The sequence below is a fragment of the Pelodiscus sinensis genome, chromosome 25 (genome assembly GCF_052426305.1).
Source record: "Pelodiscus sinensis isolate ZL-2025 chromosome 25, ASM5242630v1, whole genome shotgun sequence".
In the NCBI taxonomy this organism is placed as follows: domain Eukaryota; kingdom Metazoa; phylum Chordata; order Testudines; family Trionychidae; genus Pelodiscus; species Pelodiscus sinensis.
This window is the reverse complement of record NC_143076.1, coordinates 15,819,299-15,835,232: the sequence shown is the minus strand read 5'-3', so window position 1 is coordinate 15,835,232 and position 15,934 is coordinate 15,819,299. Positions and strand designations below refer to the sequence as shown.

At 55.4% G+C, this 15,934-nt stretch overlaps 1 protein-coding gene across 1 annotated transcript; it reads right to left on the bottom strand.

The window, feature by feature from the left end:
* Positions 1 to 1,139: 1,139 nt before the first annotated feature.
* HINFP (histone H4 transcription factor) lies at positions 1,140 to 15,282 on the bottom strand. Its single transcript, XM_006111201.4, has 10 exons — positions 15,050 to 15,282; positions 14,581 to 14,751; positions 12,923 to 13,149; positions 7,560 to 7,671; positions 6,551 to 6,703; positions 5,733 to 5,810; positions 5,510 to 5,630; positions 5,210 to 5,348; positions 3,352 to 3,476; positions 1,140 to 2,661 (listed from the first exon to the last, which is right to left on the bottom strand). The coding sequence occupies exons 2-10, from the start codon at positions 14,732 to 14,734 to the stop codon at positions 2,139 to 2,141; spliced, it is 1,632 nt and encodes a 543-aa protein (XP_006111263.3). The 5' UTR covers positions 14,735 to 14,751; positions 15,050 to 15,282; the 3' UTR covers positions 1,140 to 2,138.
* Between the last annotated feature and the right edge of the window lie 652 nt (positions 15,283 to 15,934).

Genomic DNA, 15,934 nt, shown 5'->3' with positions numbered 1-15,934 from the left:
CTCGCTTCATCTGCCCCAGAAATGCACCCAGCTATAGGAGGACACACTGCACAGTCTGATCAATGCAACTCTGCAATGTAATGCTTGAGGAAAGGAAGAAGAGAACCGTGCCCTGCACTGAAATGGCATGGAGAATTAGAGGCTCAGGAGACCCGAGGGCTGTGTCTACACTGGGGGCTTCTTGCACAAGGACATCTTACACAAGGGTTCTTGCGCAAGAACATGTCCACACTGCCATGTGCAAGCTGTGCTTTTGCGCAAGAGCATCCATGGCAGTGTGGACGCTCTCTTGTGCAAGAAAGCTCTGATGGCCATTTTAGCCATCGGGCTTTCTTGTGCAAGAAACCCCTGTTGCACGTCCACACTGCCTTCTTGTGCAAGAGCTCTCGCGCAAAAGGGCTTACACCTCTTAGAAAAGAGTGTAGCTCTTGCACAAGAAGCCCTCTCCTACCACGCTTTACTGTAAATCTTCTTGCACAAGAGCGGGTGGGCAGTGTGGATGCTCTGCGGAAGAACGGCCGTTCTTGCACAATAACCCGCCAGTGTAGACATGGCCGAATTGCCCAAGCTGGAGGTTAGCCAGAAGAGAAACCTCCTAACAAGCGTAGCAGGTCAACACCAGGCTGAAGAGTATTGCTAACGAGGACTTGGACACTGCGAGGGTTGCAGAATGGCCTCCCACACCTACAAACATAGGCCTCTTGGGTTCCCACAACAGAAAGAGGTCAACAGCTAGTGCAGCCTGGTCCCATAGAAGACCTTTGCTTTCGAGGTAGACAAGGAGCCCTTTGTTAAAGCAAGTAACGGTCTCTGGGTCAGTGGGAAGGGCTGAGCGGCGCATCCACAGGGAAGAAAGTCGGGGATGCTCTATCCAATCTGGCATGGGTGCGTACGTGTATGGAAAGCTGCGGGAGGCACAGAGCAAAAGCAGACTCTCCTACGCAGGGCTTAGGGACGCCAGCTGCATGAAGATGGCTCTGTGTGTCACCGGCCATGCCACAGGGATGCAGCGAGAGCTCAAATTTCACTTCTCTCCTGGACATTTCAATCCCCAACTCCTTATTCTCAGCCCAGCACTAAGGCACGTGAGCACCACATGGACAAGATCCTGGCAGACACCACACACTCACAAGTTGGCCTGGCAGGCAGGACTTTTGTTTATTATAAAAGCACTTAACTTAGCACAGCCAGGAGGCCAGACCCCAATGTGGGGGAAGCCCTGGGCAAGAACCCAAGGGGAGAGCGAAGGCAGCACAGAGGTCCCTGAGTGCTGTGAACAGCCCCCCAAGCTCTCACAAGCGCCTCACCACTGCACGGAGAAGCAGCAACCTGCAAAGGGACAAGTGGACCCTGAGGCTGCCCCCTGCTCCGATCAACATGGTGACGGGACAGTGTCAATGCAAATACTGAAAAGGGATCTGTCTGAGCGAGCTTCAGCATGGAGACTGCCCCCACGGCCGAGACTGGGTCGGGCCTCTTGTCCACACAAGGGCAACAAGATCCTGGACTGAATGAGCCTGTTTAAGGCCAAACAGGATCTGAGGAGGCTGATCCACCCGCCACTCCAAAGTGGAGATTCTGCCTGAGCAGGGGGCTCTCAGCGAGGCCCGGGACTGAGCACTGAGCCTCCCAGCAGCAGGAGCTTGGCCCCCGGGCCAGCGGGAGAGAGACACAACCCAAATCTCACCCCATGGGCTGGATAGATGGTAGTGATGTCACAAGGTGCTGGTGCTGGGAGACTATACCTCATTTTCCTCCCAGTCCAAGTCTGCTCCCAGCATCCACGGCCACCTTCCCCTCCCAGGCTGGCGGAAGGGAGATGGGTCCCTCTCTCCCACCATGTGCTGCCAAGTTTCCCTCAGCAGCTGGTTTGCTCCTTCCCCTTATCAGGTCACCCAGCGCAGTGGCAGGAGAGTAGAGGGCAAAGGGAGACAGGTGGGGCTAGGCAGGGACGTGCTCAGAACCTTCCCGCAGGCAGCACCAATCCCACTGGGTCTATAATCAACGAGTTTCTGTAATGGACGTGGAGCGACCCCGGCAGGGTGCTGGAGAGCGCTCCTGGGTCCATCCCGCCCTCCCGAGCAGGCGAGACATTGGTATTTCCTAAAGCCAAAGTGCAGGGAGGCAGCACCAGCATCTCACATAATCTGTATCCCCAGCTCCTCAGCTGTCTTCTGTAGGCGGTCCATGACGTTCTCCTCCGACTCCACGGCCAGCCCACTGGGAGCTGCCGCCTGCTCCTCCGAGGGCGCGTTGGCCATGACGTAGTAGACCGTCTCGTTCTCCCCGCGCTCGTTGGTCCTGTTCACCACGCGGATGATGGGGCCGAGCGGGGCCCTGGCCTCTCCGTCTGGCGGGGCCCCAGCTCTCGGGAAGGCGCTTTGTAGAGCTGGGTCAGGGTTGGCAGCCGCACAGACGGGAGGCGGCAGCGGAGCCACCTCTGTCTCCGCGTCATTGGCTTCCTCCAGGGAGGCCTCTGCCGGGGGCTCCAGGATGATCCCCTGCAAGTTGCCCTCCCCCTCTGTCAGCACTACGCACTCCGTTGTGCCATCCAGCAATTCGCCCTGCTTCTCCCGGTCCTTCAGCAGCTGCTCAGTCAGCTCCACGCTTTCATAGCGCACTAGCTGCAGCCGCATGTAGCCGTCCTCGTGTTCCTTGTACCTAGGCAGGCCAGAGAGAGGGAGCGGTGGTGACAGTGAGAACGGGGCTGCAAAGCAGATGCCTCGTGTAGGTCCTGAGGGGGGACGGGCAGCTCAGAGTGCTGCCCAGCGTGCCAGCGCACGCAACCAGGCTGGGAAGCTATCGGTGGCGGATGCTACCCCAAGGAGGTTATTTTGCAGAACTGATACTCCTATGGGGCAGACATGCCAGCACGGGGGGTGTTAACAAGCAGTGCAGGGGGGTAGGCGTGGTCAGGGAGGGTAAACCCTTTCCCCTCCAACCCCTAAAGGTCAGCTTATCCTTTAGTAGCCACACGCTGAACAGAGGTTTACATCCACTCAGGCCAGGTTCAATTGCTTTGTCCTGTCCAATTTCCATGGGCAAATCTGAGAGGCCTCCTTTGCTTCCTCATCCTTTTATGCCCAGGAATGTCTGGGGGAAGATTGCACCGTATCCAGCATCCTCAAAACAGGATAGGGCTTAGCTGGTGGCAGAGCTAGATCGGATGCTACAGGCATCCCAGCAGATCCAGCTGCCTAGTCTCTGATCTGCCACTGGAGGCTGCTGTCCAGGTACTGATAAGGCCCCTAGGAGCAACGCAGACGTCTCCGCGTTGCAGTCCCCTAGCGCCCTCTATGGCCCGAGAGAGGTAGTTAGCCGTGCAAACGGGAGGGGCCAAAGGCCCAGTACCTGAAGCGAGGATGGCCAGACGGCCACTTGAACTGGTGTTTCTTCCTCAGGTGCACGGTGAGGTTGTTCCCCCGTGTGAAGCACTTGTCACAGATGTGGCACTTGTACCGGGGTTCGGAGTCCCCCTGGGGAGGGTGTGGGGAGAAAGGAAGAAAGTCAAACGTTGTGGGATTCAAACCCAAGCTGCCTTGGGAGAAGCCTGGCTTTCCAGCAGGGACAAATAGCCGACACGTTTTAGAGCAAGCATCATAATGGCAAAGGAAGGGACGGGGGGGAGACTAGTAACACTTCAGAAGGGCTGGCATAACCAGTCCATGGGAGATGCTAGGAAATCCTGCGCTGCTAGTTGTTCAGCAATTCTTTGCAAAGTGGCCACAGAATCACAGAAATGTTGAACAGGAAGGGGCTTCAACAGGTCACTTGGTCCAGTCTCTGCACGGAGGCAGGGTTAAATACTGGACCCATACCCATGGCTGAAGATGTACAAGCATTAAAATCCGTTCCCCATGCCAGGGAGTATCAGCAGAACACACACACTGAGAACAGGGGCAAGCAAAAAACTGGCTGCTCCGAAGGGATTAGCCAGGCAATACAATCTGAAGGCTCATAAAGTTAGCACAATTGCTGGATTAGTGGACATAGCCCAAGAATGGAGAACTCCTGCTCAGATTCCACAAGCCAACGTTTATCGCCACAGGAAAAGGCGGACAACGTGCTAGGGGCATGTTAACACACCGTATTGTTCTCTGCATCTTCTATGCAGGGATATGTGCTTGCCAGGGCTCACCTACTGTTCAGCACATCTTGGCTAAATGGGCAACAATTAAGAACTGCTGCTCCTCCTACCCACAGACCTGCATTGGTAGGGGGGACCAACTCCCTGTTCTGAGCCAGAGAAGAGAGATCGAACGACATTAGACAGCCAACAGGAAAGCCATGACAATCCCACCCTCTCAGATAGCTTGTGTTGTATAACCCTAGAATTAGAACCCAGTTAGCCATGAGTACTGCAACAAGTAGAGGGAGGAATGAAAAGGACACAGGAGTAACTTCCTCCTGGCACGAATGGATACCAAGCATGACCAAGGATTGTTCCAAATCTACGGTGGGAGAAGGAAGTGGAGAGTCCCAGCAGGGTTTTATGGTCACCTAGAGCAGTGTTTCTCAACCTTTTTTTTTTTTGTAAAGTACCCCTTTTTCAATAATAATAATAATAATAATAATGATAATTTATAAGTACCTCATGTACCTACAGTTTTCAGACACATTTTTTTTTCTACTGTTGCAACACATTTGTTTAAACAACTTAATCGTAGCCGGGCGGGCGATTAAATGTTTGGGTGTAAAAAGTACAAAAAAAAATAAAGCGCTGTGAAACTTAACACAAAAATTCAGTTTTCTGCAAATGTCGGTTGTGTCGACGTACCCCCCGGACTTCTCTCAAGTACCACTAAGGGGACTCGTACCACTGGTTGAGAAACACTGACCAAGAGGACTAGAGCAGGTTGGGGAGGAGGAATGGTCTTGAGGAAGGCAAGAGATTTGGATTCAATTTCCCGATCTCCTGGCTTCTCTGCCAGGCTCCCTGTAAGACCTAGGAGAAGTGACTTGGTCTCTCTGGGCCTCGCTCCCCCTTCGGGCTAGCAGGGAGGGTTGTATTTCCTTCCTCTCACTCTTGATCTTTATTCAGATTGCAAGCTCTCCAGTGAAGGGTTCATCTCTTACTCTCTGTATGTGTGTGTGTTGGGGGGGGGGGGGGGCGCACCCAGCACAGTGGGCCACAAGCACACTTGGGCCTTCTCCACATTACTGCCAGACAAACAGTGAACACTGCAGCAGACCCTCTCGGCCTCCCCACCTCATGGACTTTCCTGTAGTGCAGCTTGATGGAGCAGAGGGAGCGTGCCGTGAAGCTGCAGGCCTCGAACTCGCAGCGATAGGCCGGCTCTTTGCTGTGAGTGTCTAGGTGCTTCCTCAAGTCAATAAGATTTTTACAGCTGGAAGGAAAGAAGGTGGGAATGAAGCCAAAGGTGCGTGAGACCCCCCCATCCTAGTCTCCTCCTCAGCTTCTCCCCCACTCCCAGCCCGACAGCCCTGCTTCCCCACAGAACTTCAGACTCACGCGATCCCTCGGGAAGCACAACCACAGGGACCCCACCTGTAGTCACAGTAGTCGCACTTGAAGGGCCGCTCCTCGCTGTGCCGGAAGCGGATGTGGTTGCGCAAGGAAGAGGGCAGTGGGCAGGTCATGTCACACAAGGGGCACTTGTAGTGGTTTACTGCTCGAGAGAAATGAGAGGGGAGCCCATCACCATGGAGCAGGGCGAGGGAACGCATGTGTCAGGGCGACGTCTGGAAGAGAGACACGGGCCTTTACTCACCGTGGTTCCTCATGTGATCACGCAGCAGCCGCTCGGTAGCGAACCTCTTGGAGCAGTGGGAGCACTGAAACCTCTGCTCTGTAAGATTGGGGGAGAGGAGGATGGGCACAAGGCGGGAGGGGAAAGGACAGAAAGAATGAAGTAGAGAGAATACAGCACAGAGGGCAACACACCGGGGGGGGGGGCGGAGGAGAGGGTTAGTTACATCAGAGCCAGGAGCCCTTTCTTCTCACTCTCTGCCACTGTGGACACAGCCCCCCTGGCCAGACAGCCACTGCCCTGCCTTCCAATGAACGCAGTCCTCCCGGTGCTACCACGGCCTGACTCAGGAAACAACTCCAGAGGCAACTCAACCACCTTCAAGGATGATCACAAAACAAGTCTACCCAGGAACGAGACCCGTGGGAGCCGGGGCAAACAGGGAGAGCTGGGAATGTACACAGGGGCCCTGCAGGGAGCAGAGGGGAGCCAAGCAACACCTTTCACTGTTAGCGAGAGGCCCAGCACGGCTCTGACTCCAGCACCCAGGAGGGCATGAAGGAGCTCAAGGAGGTTTTAAAAGAATTTAGCACTGGTCTGCGGGTCTGACTGCCAGCCTGAGACTTTAGTTCCACGTCTACAGAGCAGGAGTGGCACTGGGTACAGCATGGCAAACCTCTCCCCTGCCGCCCCACCAGTGGGGTCTCTGGTGAGCCTGAGTGCCAGTCAGTGCCAACATCCAGAGGTCATGCTCTGCTAATACTTTGCCCCAAATCAAATAACCTGGCTAATGCGACAGGGTCGATCAGTCCGAGTCCCACCCCCGCTCAGGCACTTACGATCCAGTGCGGTCTGCCGGCGGATGTGGTCAAAGAACTTGGTGTTGTTGGAGAACATTCCGCCACAAGTAGGACAGGCCACTACCTTCTCCTGCGTGTGGCTGCGCAGGTGTTCCCGCAGCTTACAGCGCCCTTTGAAGGTGCAGTCGCACTCTGAACATAAGAGGCAGAGACATTGGTTAGCTCTGTGGCAAAGGACCCGGCAGCTCCAAGAAACGTTCAGTAGCACAGGCAGAGGAAAATGCCTTGGACTCCACAGGCCTGAACCATTCTGTTCTGCGGTGAGGGAGGTTAACGCTGCCCCCAACGGAGAGCTAGGCCAGGAATGCTGCAGCAACGTATCAGACTGGATACAGGCCAACATACAGCATAAATCTGTCATTCCACAGGGCACATGAGCAGCTGAGATGGTCAAGTCAACATGAAAGACATCGGTTATTTTTAAAATTAAACCAGCACTTTCCCTTTTGCTGTTCCATTCAGGGGCAAGGGAAAGATCAAAGGACTTGATACATTTTATTAAATTCCTCAACTGGAATCACCGGGTATCTAGCCCACCCCTGGAGGGTAGTTTTCAGTCAGTTCTTGGATTGGTGGTAGGAAGTTCTTGGGCATCTTCACATTTCAGGGATCACCAACCATAGACAGGAAGACACACCATCTAAATCAGAAGGGCTGGGTACTAAGCAGCAAGAGATCCAAGTTATATTCCTCACTCTTACTGATGCACTGTTGGTATCCCAGCAAGCGGGGTCTGCATTTTGGTTTATGTAGCCATCCAGTGGGGAAAGGGGTGAGGCAAGGCCCAGCTCATTAGTGTTTAGAAAGCCCTCTGAGCGTCACAGTGGGAAGGTGCTACAGAAGTGCAAAGCCTCCCCAAACCCCTGGCAGAGCTTTCAAATTCTTGCATGTGCAGGGACTGTGTTTTGTTTGAACAGAGCCAAGCACAGTGGGGTCCTGATCCATGATTGGGGTTTCTAAGCAGTACAAATCAAACAAAATCAAACACCTTTCCAGCCACAAAAGACCACATGGTTCTCCTTCCCAGCTGCCTTGTATTCTGAACAGAAGCTGTGATCCTCCACATGCCGGTAGAACCATTCAGGGTTATCAAAAGATCTCTGTCAGGGGAAGACAAAGACACAAAAGTATAGGTCAGCACATGCACGCTAGCAGCTCTGGTATAGCTCAGCTCTGACAGACCTCTCCCCTGCCTCCCCCTCCGGGCAAACACAGAAAAGCACAATCAGAGCCTGCATCCATGTGTGGATTTTTTTCCATCCAGGTGCTTGGAAGAGTGTGACCAACTATGTGCTCGCTCAACCCTTGTCCTTTGTGGATTATTAAATCAAGCCAGGAAGGGATGACGGGTTGGGTCCAGAGGATTATTAATGCTTCTTTAGATGTGGGATGGTTCCCACCACCTTGAAAGAGGTGGTAATAAAACCGTTCCTTAAGAAACCTTCCCTGGATTCATGCAATTTCAATAACTATCGCCCAGTCACTAATATTCCCTTCCTGGGCAAGGTAATCGAGCAGGCAGTGGAGCTGCAACTCCAAGCTTTCTTGGAAGAAACGGATTATCTAGATCCATTTCAGTCTGGCTTTAGGCCTGGTTTTGGAATGGAAACTGCCTTGGTCGCTCTGGTAGACAACCTATGCTGGGAGATAGACAGGGGGAGTGCATCCCTGTTGATTCTTCTGGTCCTCTCTGCGGCTTTTGATACCATCAACCATGGTATCCTTCTAGAGCGCCCAGTGGAGGGGGGGTATCAAAGGTGCTGTTTTGCAGTGGTTCCAGTTTTATCTATTGGGACGCTTTCAGAAGGTGGAGCTAGGGGACTGCTGCTCAGTGATGAAGTGACTGTGTGTGACGGCGCGTTGGGGGTTCCCCGTCTCCTGCACCCCGAAATGGCACAAACAGACTGCACCAGCCAGTGGAATTGAGGGTGGTTTATTGCTCCTCCAGCACAGCGCAGCACAGATGTAATCTGGTTACAGGAACTGGGCTAGGATGCCTCAGGCCCCCTTGAGATGGGGGAGACTGGGCCCCTAAACTCCAGCCCCTTCCCCTAGGCTCTCCTCCATGCCCTCCGACAGCCAGCAACCAACTCACTAACTTCCAGCCCTGCCCCCCAGCCAAGGCAGCATTCCACCTTCCTTTGTTCCTCTCCATGGGGGGTGTCTGGCCACTGGTTTGCATAGTGACTCATCCTGTTTTGCTGGGTCGTGGTCCCCACGACAGCCAGTGGGGGTTACCCCAGAGCCAGCAGCATAGAAACCAGCCAGGTACCCCCACTACGTCACAGTTCTCCCCCCTCCGAGAGCGAACTGAGCAGGGTCACTCCACTCGTGACCTAGGGAAGTTCGGGTCCTCTGCGTGGGAACCCGCCCTGGGGACATGGGTGCTCCCCTTGACTCGGGCCGGCCGTGGCGAGGCCCCACATGAATTGGCTTCCCTCTGTCCACTCGCCGCCCCGCTCCAGGGCGACTGGCACAGGCCTGTCCTCGGGGGTCACACCCACCCTTCCACTGGCCTTGATCTCTGGCCAGGGTCTCTCGGGCCGGGGCCATGAGCCCAGCGAGCCTTCTCTGGACAGCCAGGGCGGCTTCCACCCCCGATGCTCCATCCAGGGAGGACTTCCCCTCCCATAACTCTCTCAGCAAGCCCAGAGGGTCCTCTATCTGGGGTAGAGACCCCCAAGCCGCTTTCCTCCTGTCTTGGGCCTTCCCGCCCCTCTGGCAGGAGTCACAGGACCGGCAGTACCGCTGCACGGCTGTAAAGATTCCCGGCCAATAGAAGTGCTGGAGCAGCCTCAGCCGGGTGCTCCGGATCCCCCGGTGGCCCCCAACGGGGGAATCGTGGGCCAAATACAGCAGCTTGAGGCGATACTTTCGGGGGACGACCAGCTGCCGCTCTACCCTCCATGCCCTCGCCTTCCTGGGGGGGAGCCACTCACGGAACAGGAGCCCACGCTCCCGCAGGAATCTCTCCTGGCCACCTCTCCCCCGGGGCTGAGCTGCATGGAGGCCAGCCTGGTCCCTCAGCCTCCGCAAGGAGGGGTCTGCCTGCACCTCAGCCTGGAATTCAGCTGCTGAGGCAGGGATCGGGACCTGTCCCCCACCTTTGCCTAGGTCCGGAGTCCCAGCCTGGCTGGACCCCGTGTCCACTGGGATGGGACCCTGAGGACGCTGCCAGGAATCCTTCCCTGGACCCACGTTGTCAGCCCCCCGCTGGCTCTGGCTCCAGGTAGTGACTAGAGCCCGCTGGGATTCATGGGGCCACTCCTCTAGGTCATTCCCCATCAGCACCTCGGTGGGCAAGTGCGGGTGCACCCCCACTTCCTTGAGGCCTTCCTTCGCCCCCCATTTCAGATGCACCCGGGCTACAGGCACCTTAAACGGGGACCCATCTATGCCCTTCAGGGTCAGCTGCGCGTGGGGTAGTATCCGCTCCGGGGCCACTATGTCGGATCGGGCCAGAGTCACCTCCGCCCCCGTGTCCCAGAAGCCCGTCACCTTCCTACCATCCACCTCCAGGGGTATGAGGCCCTCGCTCCGCAGGGGCCGTCCTGCCCCCACCCGGTACACGGAGAAATCCGCCTCCTGAGAATCAGACCTCCCAGGGGAGGTGCACAGAGCATCCTTCCCCTCTCTCTGAGCTGAGGTTTGCCTGCCAGCCCCTGCCTCTGGGGCAGCCTGCCCTTCCTCCCGCCCCAGCCAGTTAACCCTGGAAAGTCCCCGGTCCTGGGACCTGGTGCACTGAGCCCTCTTGTGGCCTTTTTGCCCACAGCGCTGGCAAGTTAGGCTTTGGGCTGTCTCTGTCCAGGCCCTGGCTGGTTCTCTGGGGCGCAGACGACCTGTTCCTTGGTCTCGCCCCGTAGTTGACTCCCTCCGTCGCTCAGCCGAGATCCGGTCTCTGCGCGGTTCCCTCTCTCTCCGGGACTCCCGTTCACACCCGGACCGGCTCTCCGTGAACTCATCCGCCAGTCTCCCGGCCTCCTGGGGGTTCTCTGGTCTCCGGTCCTTGAGCCACAGCCTCAGTTTGGGTGGGCACGCTTCATAGAACTGCTCCATCATGACCAGCTTGAGCAGCTCCTCTGCGGTCTGGGCTCCGACTCCAGACACCCACTTGCGGCCGTATTGCGCCAGGCGGGAGGCCAGGTCCACATAGGTCTCCCGTGGCCCTTTCTGTACCCCCCGGAACTTCTTCCTGTACATCTCGGGGGTCAGCCCGAACTTGTGCAGCAGGGCCTCCTTGACTCGGTTGTAATCCCCTGGCTGTAGGTCCTCCAGCTGACTGAGCACTCCGGCCGCCTCCTGGCTCAGTGCGGGGATGAGCTCCTGCAGCCAGTCAGCTGGGGGAACCCGTTGCAGTCCACAGGCCCTCTCAAAGGCACTGAGGAACCCGTCTATGTCACCCATGTCCTTCAATTGGGCCACCATGAGCCTCTCCAAGCGTCTGGCAGTCCTGGGACCCTGGGGCCCATCCGCACTTGGCGCAGCCGGTGCCCCGCCGGTTCTCCGCTCTGCCATGGCCAGCTCATGCTGCCGCTGCCTCTCTCGGTCCTGGCGCTCCTTCTCTCGATCTTGGCGCTCCCTCTCTCGGTCCTGGCGGTCCTTCTCTCGGTCCTCTACTTCCAATTCCCTGATCCGCAGCTGGATCTCCAGCCGCCGCAGCTCCGCTGGGCTGGCCCCTGCCCTAGATGGGCTACGGCTTGCAGGCCTCCCGGGAGACGCTGTCTCATCTCTCCGTTGGGTTCCAGCGCTCCTCCCCCTCTCTGAGCCTGACACACTCTCAGGGGGGGTCTGGCTGCTTCCCCTGGGGACAAGATCCTGGCCCTGTGGCTGGTCATTATCTTCCAGCTGGGCAATCAGCTGGGCCTTGGTTGCTTTCTGCACAGGCAAGCCCCTCTCTCTGCACAGCCCCACCAGCTCTGCCTTCAAGAGTCGGGCGTAGGCCATCTGCCCGCTGGGCCCCTCGGTGCAGACTCACCAGTCTAGTGCTGCAGCGCCCCACGATTCCCAGGAACCGCTTCGCTCTGTCTCCAGCACGCCTGGCTCCAGGGCTCTTGCTTCTACAGCGCCTTGTCGCTCACCGCTGGAAGCTCCATCCACGGGGTGCAGTGCATCCCACTTCTGACACCAGTGTGACGGCGCGTTGGGGGTTCCCCGTCTCCTGCACCCCGAAATGGCACAAACAGACTGCACCAGCCAGTGGAATTGAGGGTGGTTTATTGCTCCTCCAGCACAGCGCAGCACAGATGTAATCTGGTTACAGGAACTGGGCTAGGATGCCTCAGGCCCCCTTGAGATGGGGGAGACTGGGCCCCTAAACTCCAGCCCCTTCCCCTAGGCTCTCCTCCATGCCCTCCGACAGCCAGCAACCAACTCACTAACTTCCAGCCCTGCCCCCCAGCCAAGGCAGCATTCCACCTTCCTTTGTTCCTCTCCATGGGGGGTGTCTGGCCACTGGTTTGCATAGTGACTCATCCTGTTTTGCTGGGTCGTGGTCCCCACGACAGCCAGTGGGGGTTACCCCAGAGCCAGCAGCATAGAAACCAGCCAGGTACCCCCACTACGTCACACTGTGCTACAGGGTCCCGCAAGGTTCCATCTTGTCCCCTATGCTGTTTAACATCTACATGAAACTGCTGGGAGAGGTTGTAAGGAGATGCGGAGGATGGTGCCATCAGTATGCAGAAAACACCCAACTCTATTTCTCTGTGACATCAGATCCTGGGGTGGCGACGACTGATCTGAACTAGTGTCTGGAGGCGGTGATGGACTGGATGAGGTCACAAGATGAAACTGAATCCAAATAAGACCGAGGTCCTGTGGATCAGGGAGCCATCTGACTGGGAATGTGGTGTTACCTGTTCTGGACGGGGACGCACACACACGGACACACTTTAACATTTTGTAAGCCACTTCAAATATTTTAAATAGAGAGGTGAGGTAAAAATATGTTTACATAAATTTTTTAAAAAGTGCAGAATAAATTGGAGGTACGGTCATGTGTAGTAGAAACAAAAACCCAGCTGTTGATTCTCTGCTAATCAGCTACCAGGCATTCGAATTTCTTCTGAGCTACCACGCAAGTGCCCAGCTTACAAGAAACACTATCCAAAAGCAGAGCAGTGCTCATAATAATGAGAACATCTCCCTACCCTGAAACAGATTTTGTTAGCTTGAATCACCTAACGCTCTGTCTGTGCTACAGACTGAACTGGGTTGAGGTATTAAGGGTAACAACAGATTGACCAGCCAGTCTCCAAGTCCCCAAGCATTCACCTTTTGTCTTGCTCCCAAGTGACTGCACATCTACATACAAGATTAGGAGGGTGGATTCCTTCTCCCTGCTGTTCTCACCTCACAGTACTCCCACAGACACAAGAAGTTTTCCTGGATCTCAGGGATGATGTTGCGGCTCTGGAAATCCAGCTGACAGTGGCTCACATCTGACTGGCTCTGCAAGGCCTGTAGCCCCCACTGCTTCAGCTTAGTGTGGTAACAGTGGAAGTAAACATGGCGGACCAGGTCTGCCGAGCTCTCTGGGGAGCAGAAGCCACATTCCTGCCATAGACAGACGTATTCTTCTGCAACACAAACCGAAAACGCACATATTGTCTATCTGGCAGTAACTTTCTCTCTGTTAAAGCTTACGCCCTCATCAGCTGAGAAGATATGCACTTTTCTCAAAGTTTCAGGGGGTAGCCGAGTTAGTCTGTACAGGATAAGCTTAAAAAACAACAAATGGTCTGGTAGCACTTTAAAGACTAACAAAGCATGTAGATGGTATCATGAGCTTTTGTGGGCACAGCCCACTTCTTCAGATGACCAGAGTCTTGAGTTTAGGATGTGCAGACCCAAAATAAATAGGGGAGAAGGGAAAGGGGGGAGGGCAAAGAGGGGGAAAAAAGGAAGGGGGTGGGAAACAAGGAGCAGAGGGTATGAACATATCAAAGGGTATCAAATATCTTTTCTCAAAGATAAATGTGTATCTAGACAAGCTTCCTTCCATCCCTGCAACAGATGAGAACATCTCATCATCTTCCTACTCATTCAGCTCTCGGTTCTGTTCTCAAAGGCTGAACCTCTAGCCTATGATCTGCCAAGATCTTGTACTCAAGACAACCAATATAAACTTCAACTATAAAACTCTTTAGCTCTGGTAATAGCTCAGGTGTTCACAGATACCTGTGCGGTGCTCAGAATGCTAGACAGCACCTTTCACTCCCTTTTTAAAAAAGAAATATGCAATTTGGTCCCAGAATTAGTTAACGCTTCTAAGCATCTCATTGACCAGCCCTGCATAAATACTATAAATTGAATTAAAGTCACTCAGTGAAGGTAACTTTAAGGGTTTGATTGCCCTATAAATTCTATGGGCAGAGAAGCATTGCTGTGTCAGACAGGGGAGAACAAAGCCTTCCAGGTCCCTGACACAAAGCTGTAATGCACCATAACCTCGAATCACGACCAGACACTCTAACAGGTTCTCTCATAGAGGAACTAGATCTGCTGCAAAGGTTATTTTCTTACTAAAATATAGAACAGGCCATCATCAGTGGACACTGATATGACCTTCCCTAGGAAATTCATTATTGTAATTAGACCATGTCAACAAGGGATGGTTCAGAGTAATGAAAACTTTAGGGATGCTAAAGGTTAACCAGTAATCATTAGCCTTACTGATATCCTTCCCTGGTAACTGGTTAACTGGAGGCCAGGTCAGAGATGTCCCCTGCACCCACAGCCCAGCCAAAGCTGGCCCCCACTCATGGAGAGCTGGGCTGGAGGACTTCCTGCCTGGAGGGCCCCTGCATAGAGCAGCTCCCTCCATGGGACCCCAGCCATTCTGCATCAGCCCTCCACTGTTAACTGGTTAAACTATTACAATTACATGGTTTTACCGGTTAATAAGTATTTACATCCCTAGGGCGCTTACTCCATGACCCACCTGAGGCTCTTCCAACCCCGGAGCCCAATTTTAGCGACAGTGTTTAACTGCACCCTGTGTCCCTTACCAAGAGGGTCCATCTCATCCCCATTCAGATGCAGCTGCAAATGCTCCGAGACATGATCGCAAAACTCCTCCATCTTGGAGGCCAGGTAGGTGCACATGGCCCACTCGCACTGCAGCACCAACGTCTCCTTGCTGCCGGCCTTCCCGGGAGGCATGGTCCGAGCGTCAGGCCCTGGGAGAAGACACAAGGGTGTTAGCCTGTTCGGTGTCCAACCCCCCCCCCCCCCCAGCCCAGCAACAAACCCGCTGCCTCGGGCCCCCAGCGGTCACTGCTGGGGGGGGAGGGCCCAGCACCCCCCGGGGCAGCCCTGCGGGGGGGTCTGTCACAAGTCGCATCAGGAGCCCCCAGCACCCCCCCCCGGGCCGCCTGGAGCCGGCAGCCCCGTGGGGGGGGGCCCTGCCGCGGGGAGCCTGGGGGGGGGCGGTGCGGCCTGGCCTGTCTCCGGGGGGGGGGGGCGACCCCTGGTTACCGGCGGCTTCCCCGCTGCGTGCCCGCGGGGGGGGGGGCGCAGGACGGGCCGGCCGGCCGCGCAGCCAATGGCAGCGCCTCCTCCCCAGCCCGCCAGCCAATCCCGGCGAGGGGCGCGCGGAGCGCCGGGCCGGAAGGACTCCGGCCGGAAACGCCTCCCCCACGCCCCGTCAGAGCGGGACACCAAGGTTCCGGCTGCCTCCCTGCACGGAAGTGCCCCTCAGCGTGCCACCGGAAACGGAAGTGCGCCGCGGCGGAAGTATTTGCGTCATGGCGTTGAACTTTGACGTCGATAGGTCGGAAAGCTCGCAGAGCCCGGCTCGTTTGACCTTTGACCTGTGCCCCGCTGGCGGCTGTGACCTGTTGACCCACATACACTGTGAGCCCTCGGCCCACGCGCATCTTCTCCAGAAGTCGGGGTCAGGCAGCTCTGTGACCTCTTGACCTTTGACCTTCTGAACACCCTCATCTGTGGCCCTTGGACCTTTTTTTTTTTTTTTTGCTCAACAAGTTTGGTCCCTCGGGATGTTTTGTGAAAGTATCTGGCAACCCTCAATGCTCATACAACTAAACATATTTGCATGTTGAGTTTGGGGGATAAACACATTAAGAAAGGTGGAAAAACTGGAGCGAGTCCAGAGTAAAGCAACTAAAAGGTTTCGAAACCTGACCCTTGAGTAGAGGTTAAAAAAAACCTGGGCATGTTTAGGTTTCAGAAAAGACAACCAAGAGAAGATCGAAGAACAATCTTCCAACTATGTAAAGGATTGTTACAAAGAGGACAGTGATTGGCTGCTCTTCATGTCCACTAAATGTAGGACAAATAGTAATGGACTTCATCTGCAGCACAATGCATTAAGGTTTACATATTAGGATTTTTTTTTCT

Coding starts and splice junctions, on each gene's coding strand:
- HINFP (XM_006111201.4), bottom strand. CDS start 14,734: ATGCCTCCCGGGAAGGCCGGCAGCAAGGAGACGTTGGTGCTGCAGTGC. Junction 7,672..12,922: donor GTCTGTGGGAGTACTGTGAG/GTGAGAACAGCA, acceptor TTCCCCTGACAG/AGATCTTTTGATAACCCTGA. Junction 6,704..7,559: donor GGTCTTTTGTGGCTGGAAAG/GTGTTTGATTTT, acceptor TCTTATGTTCAG/AGTGCGACTGCACCTTCAAA.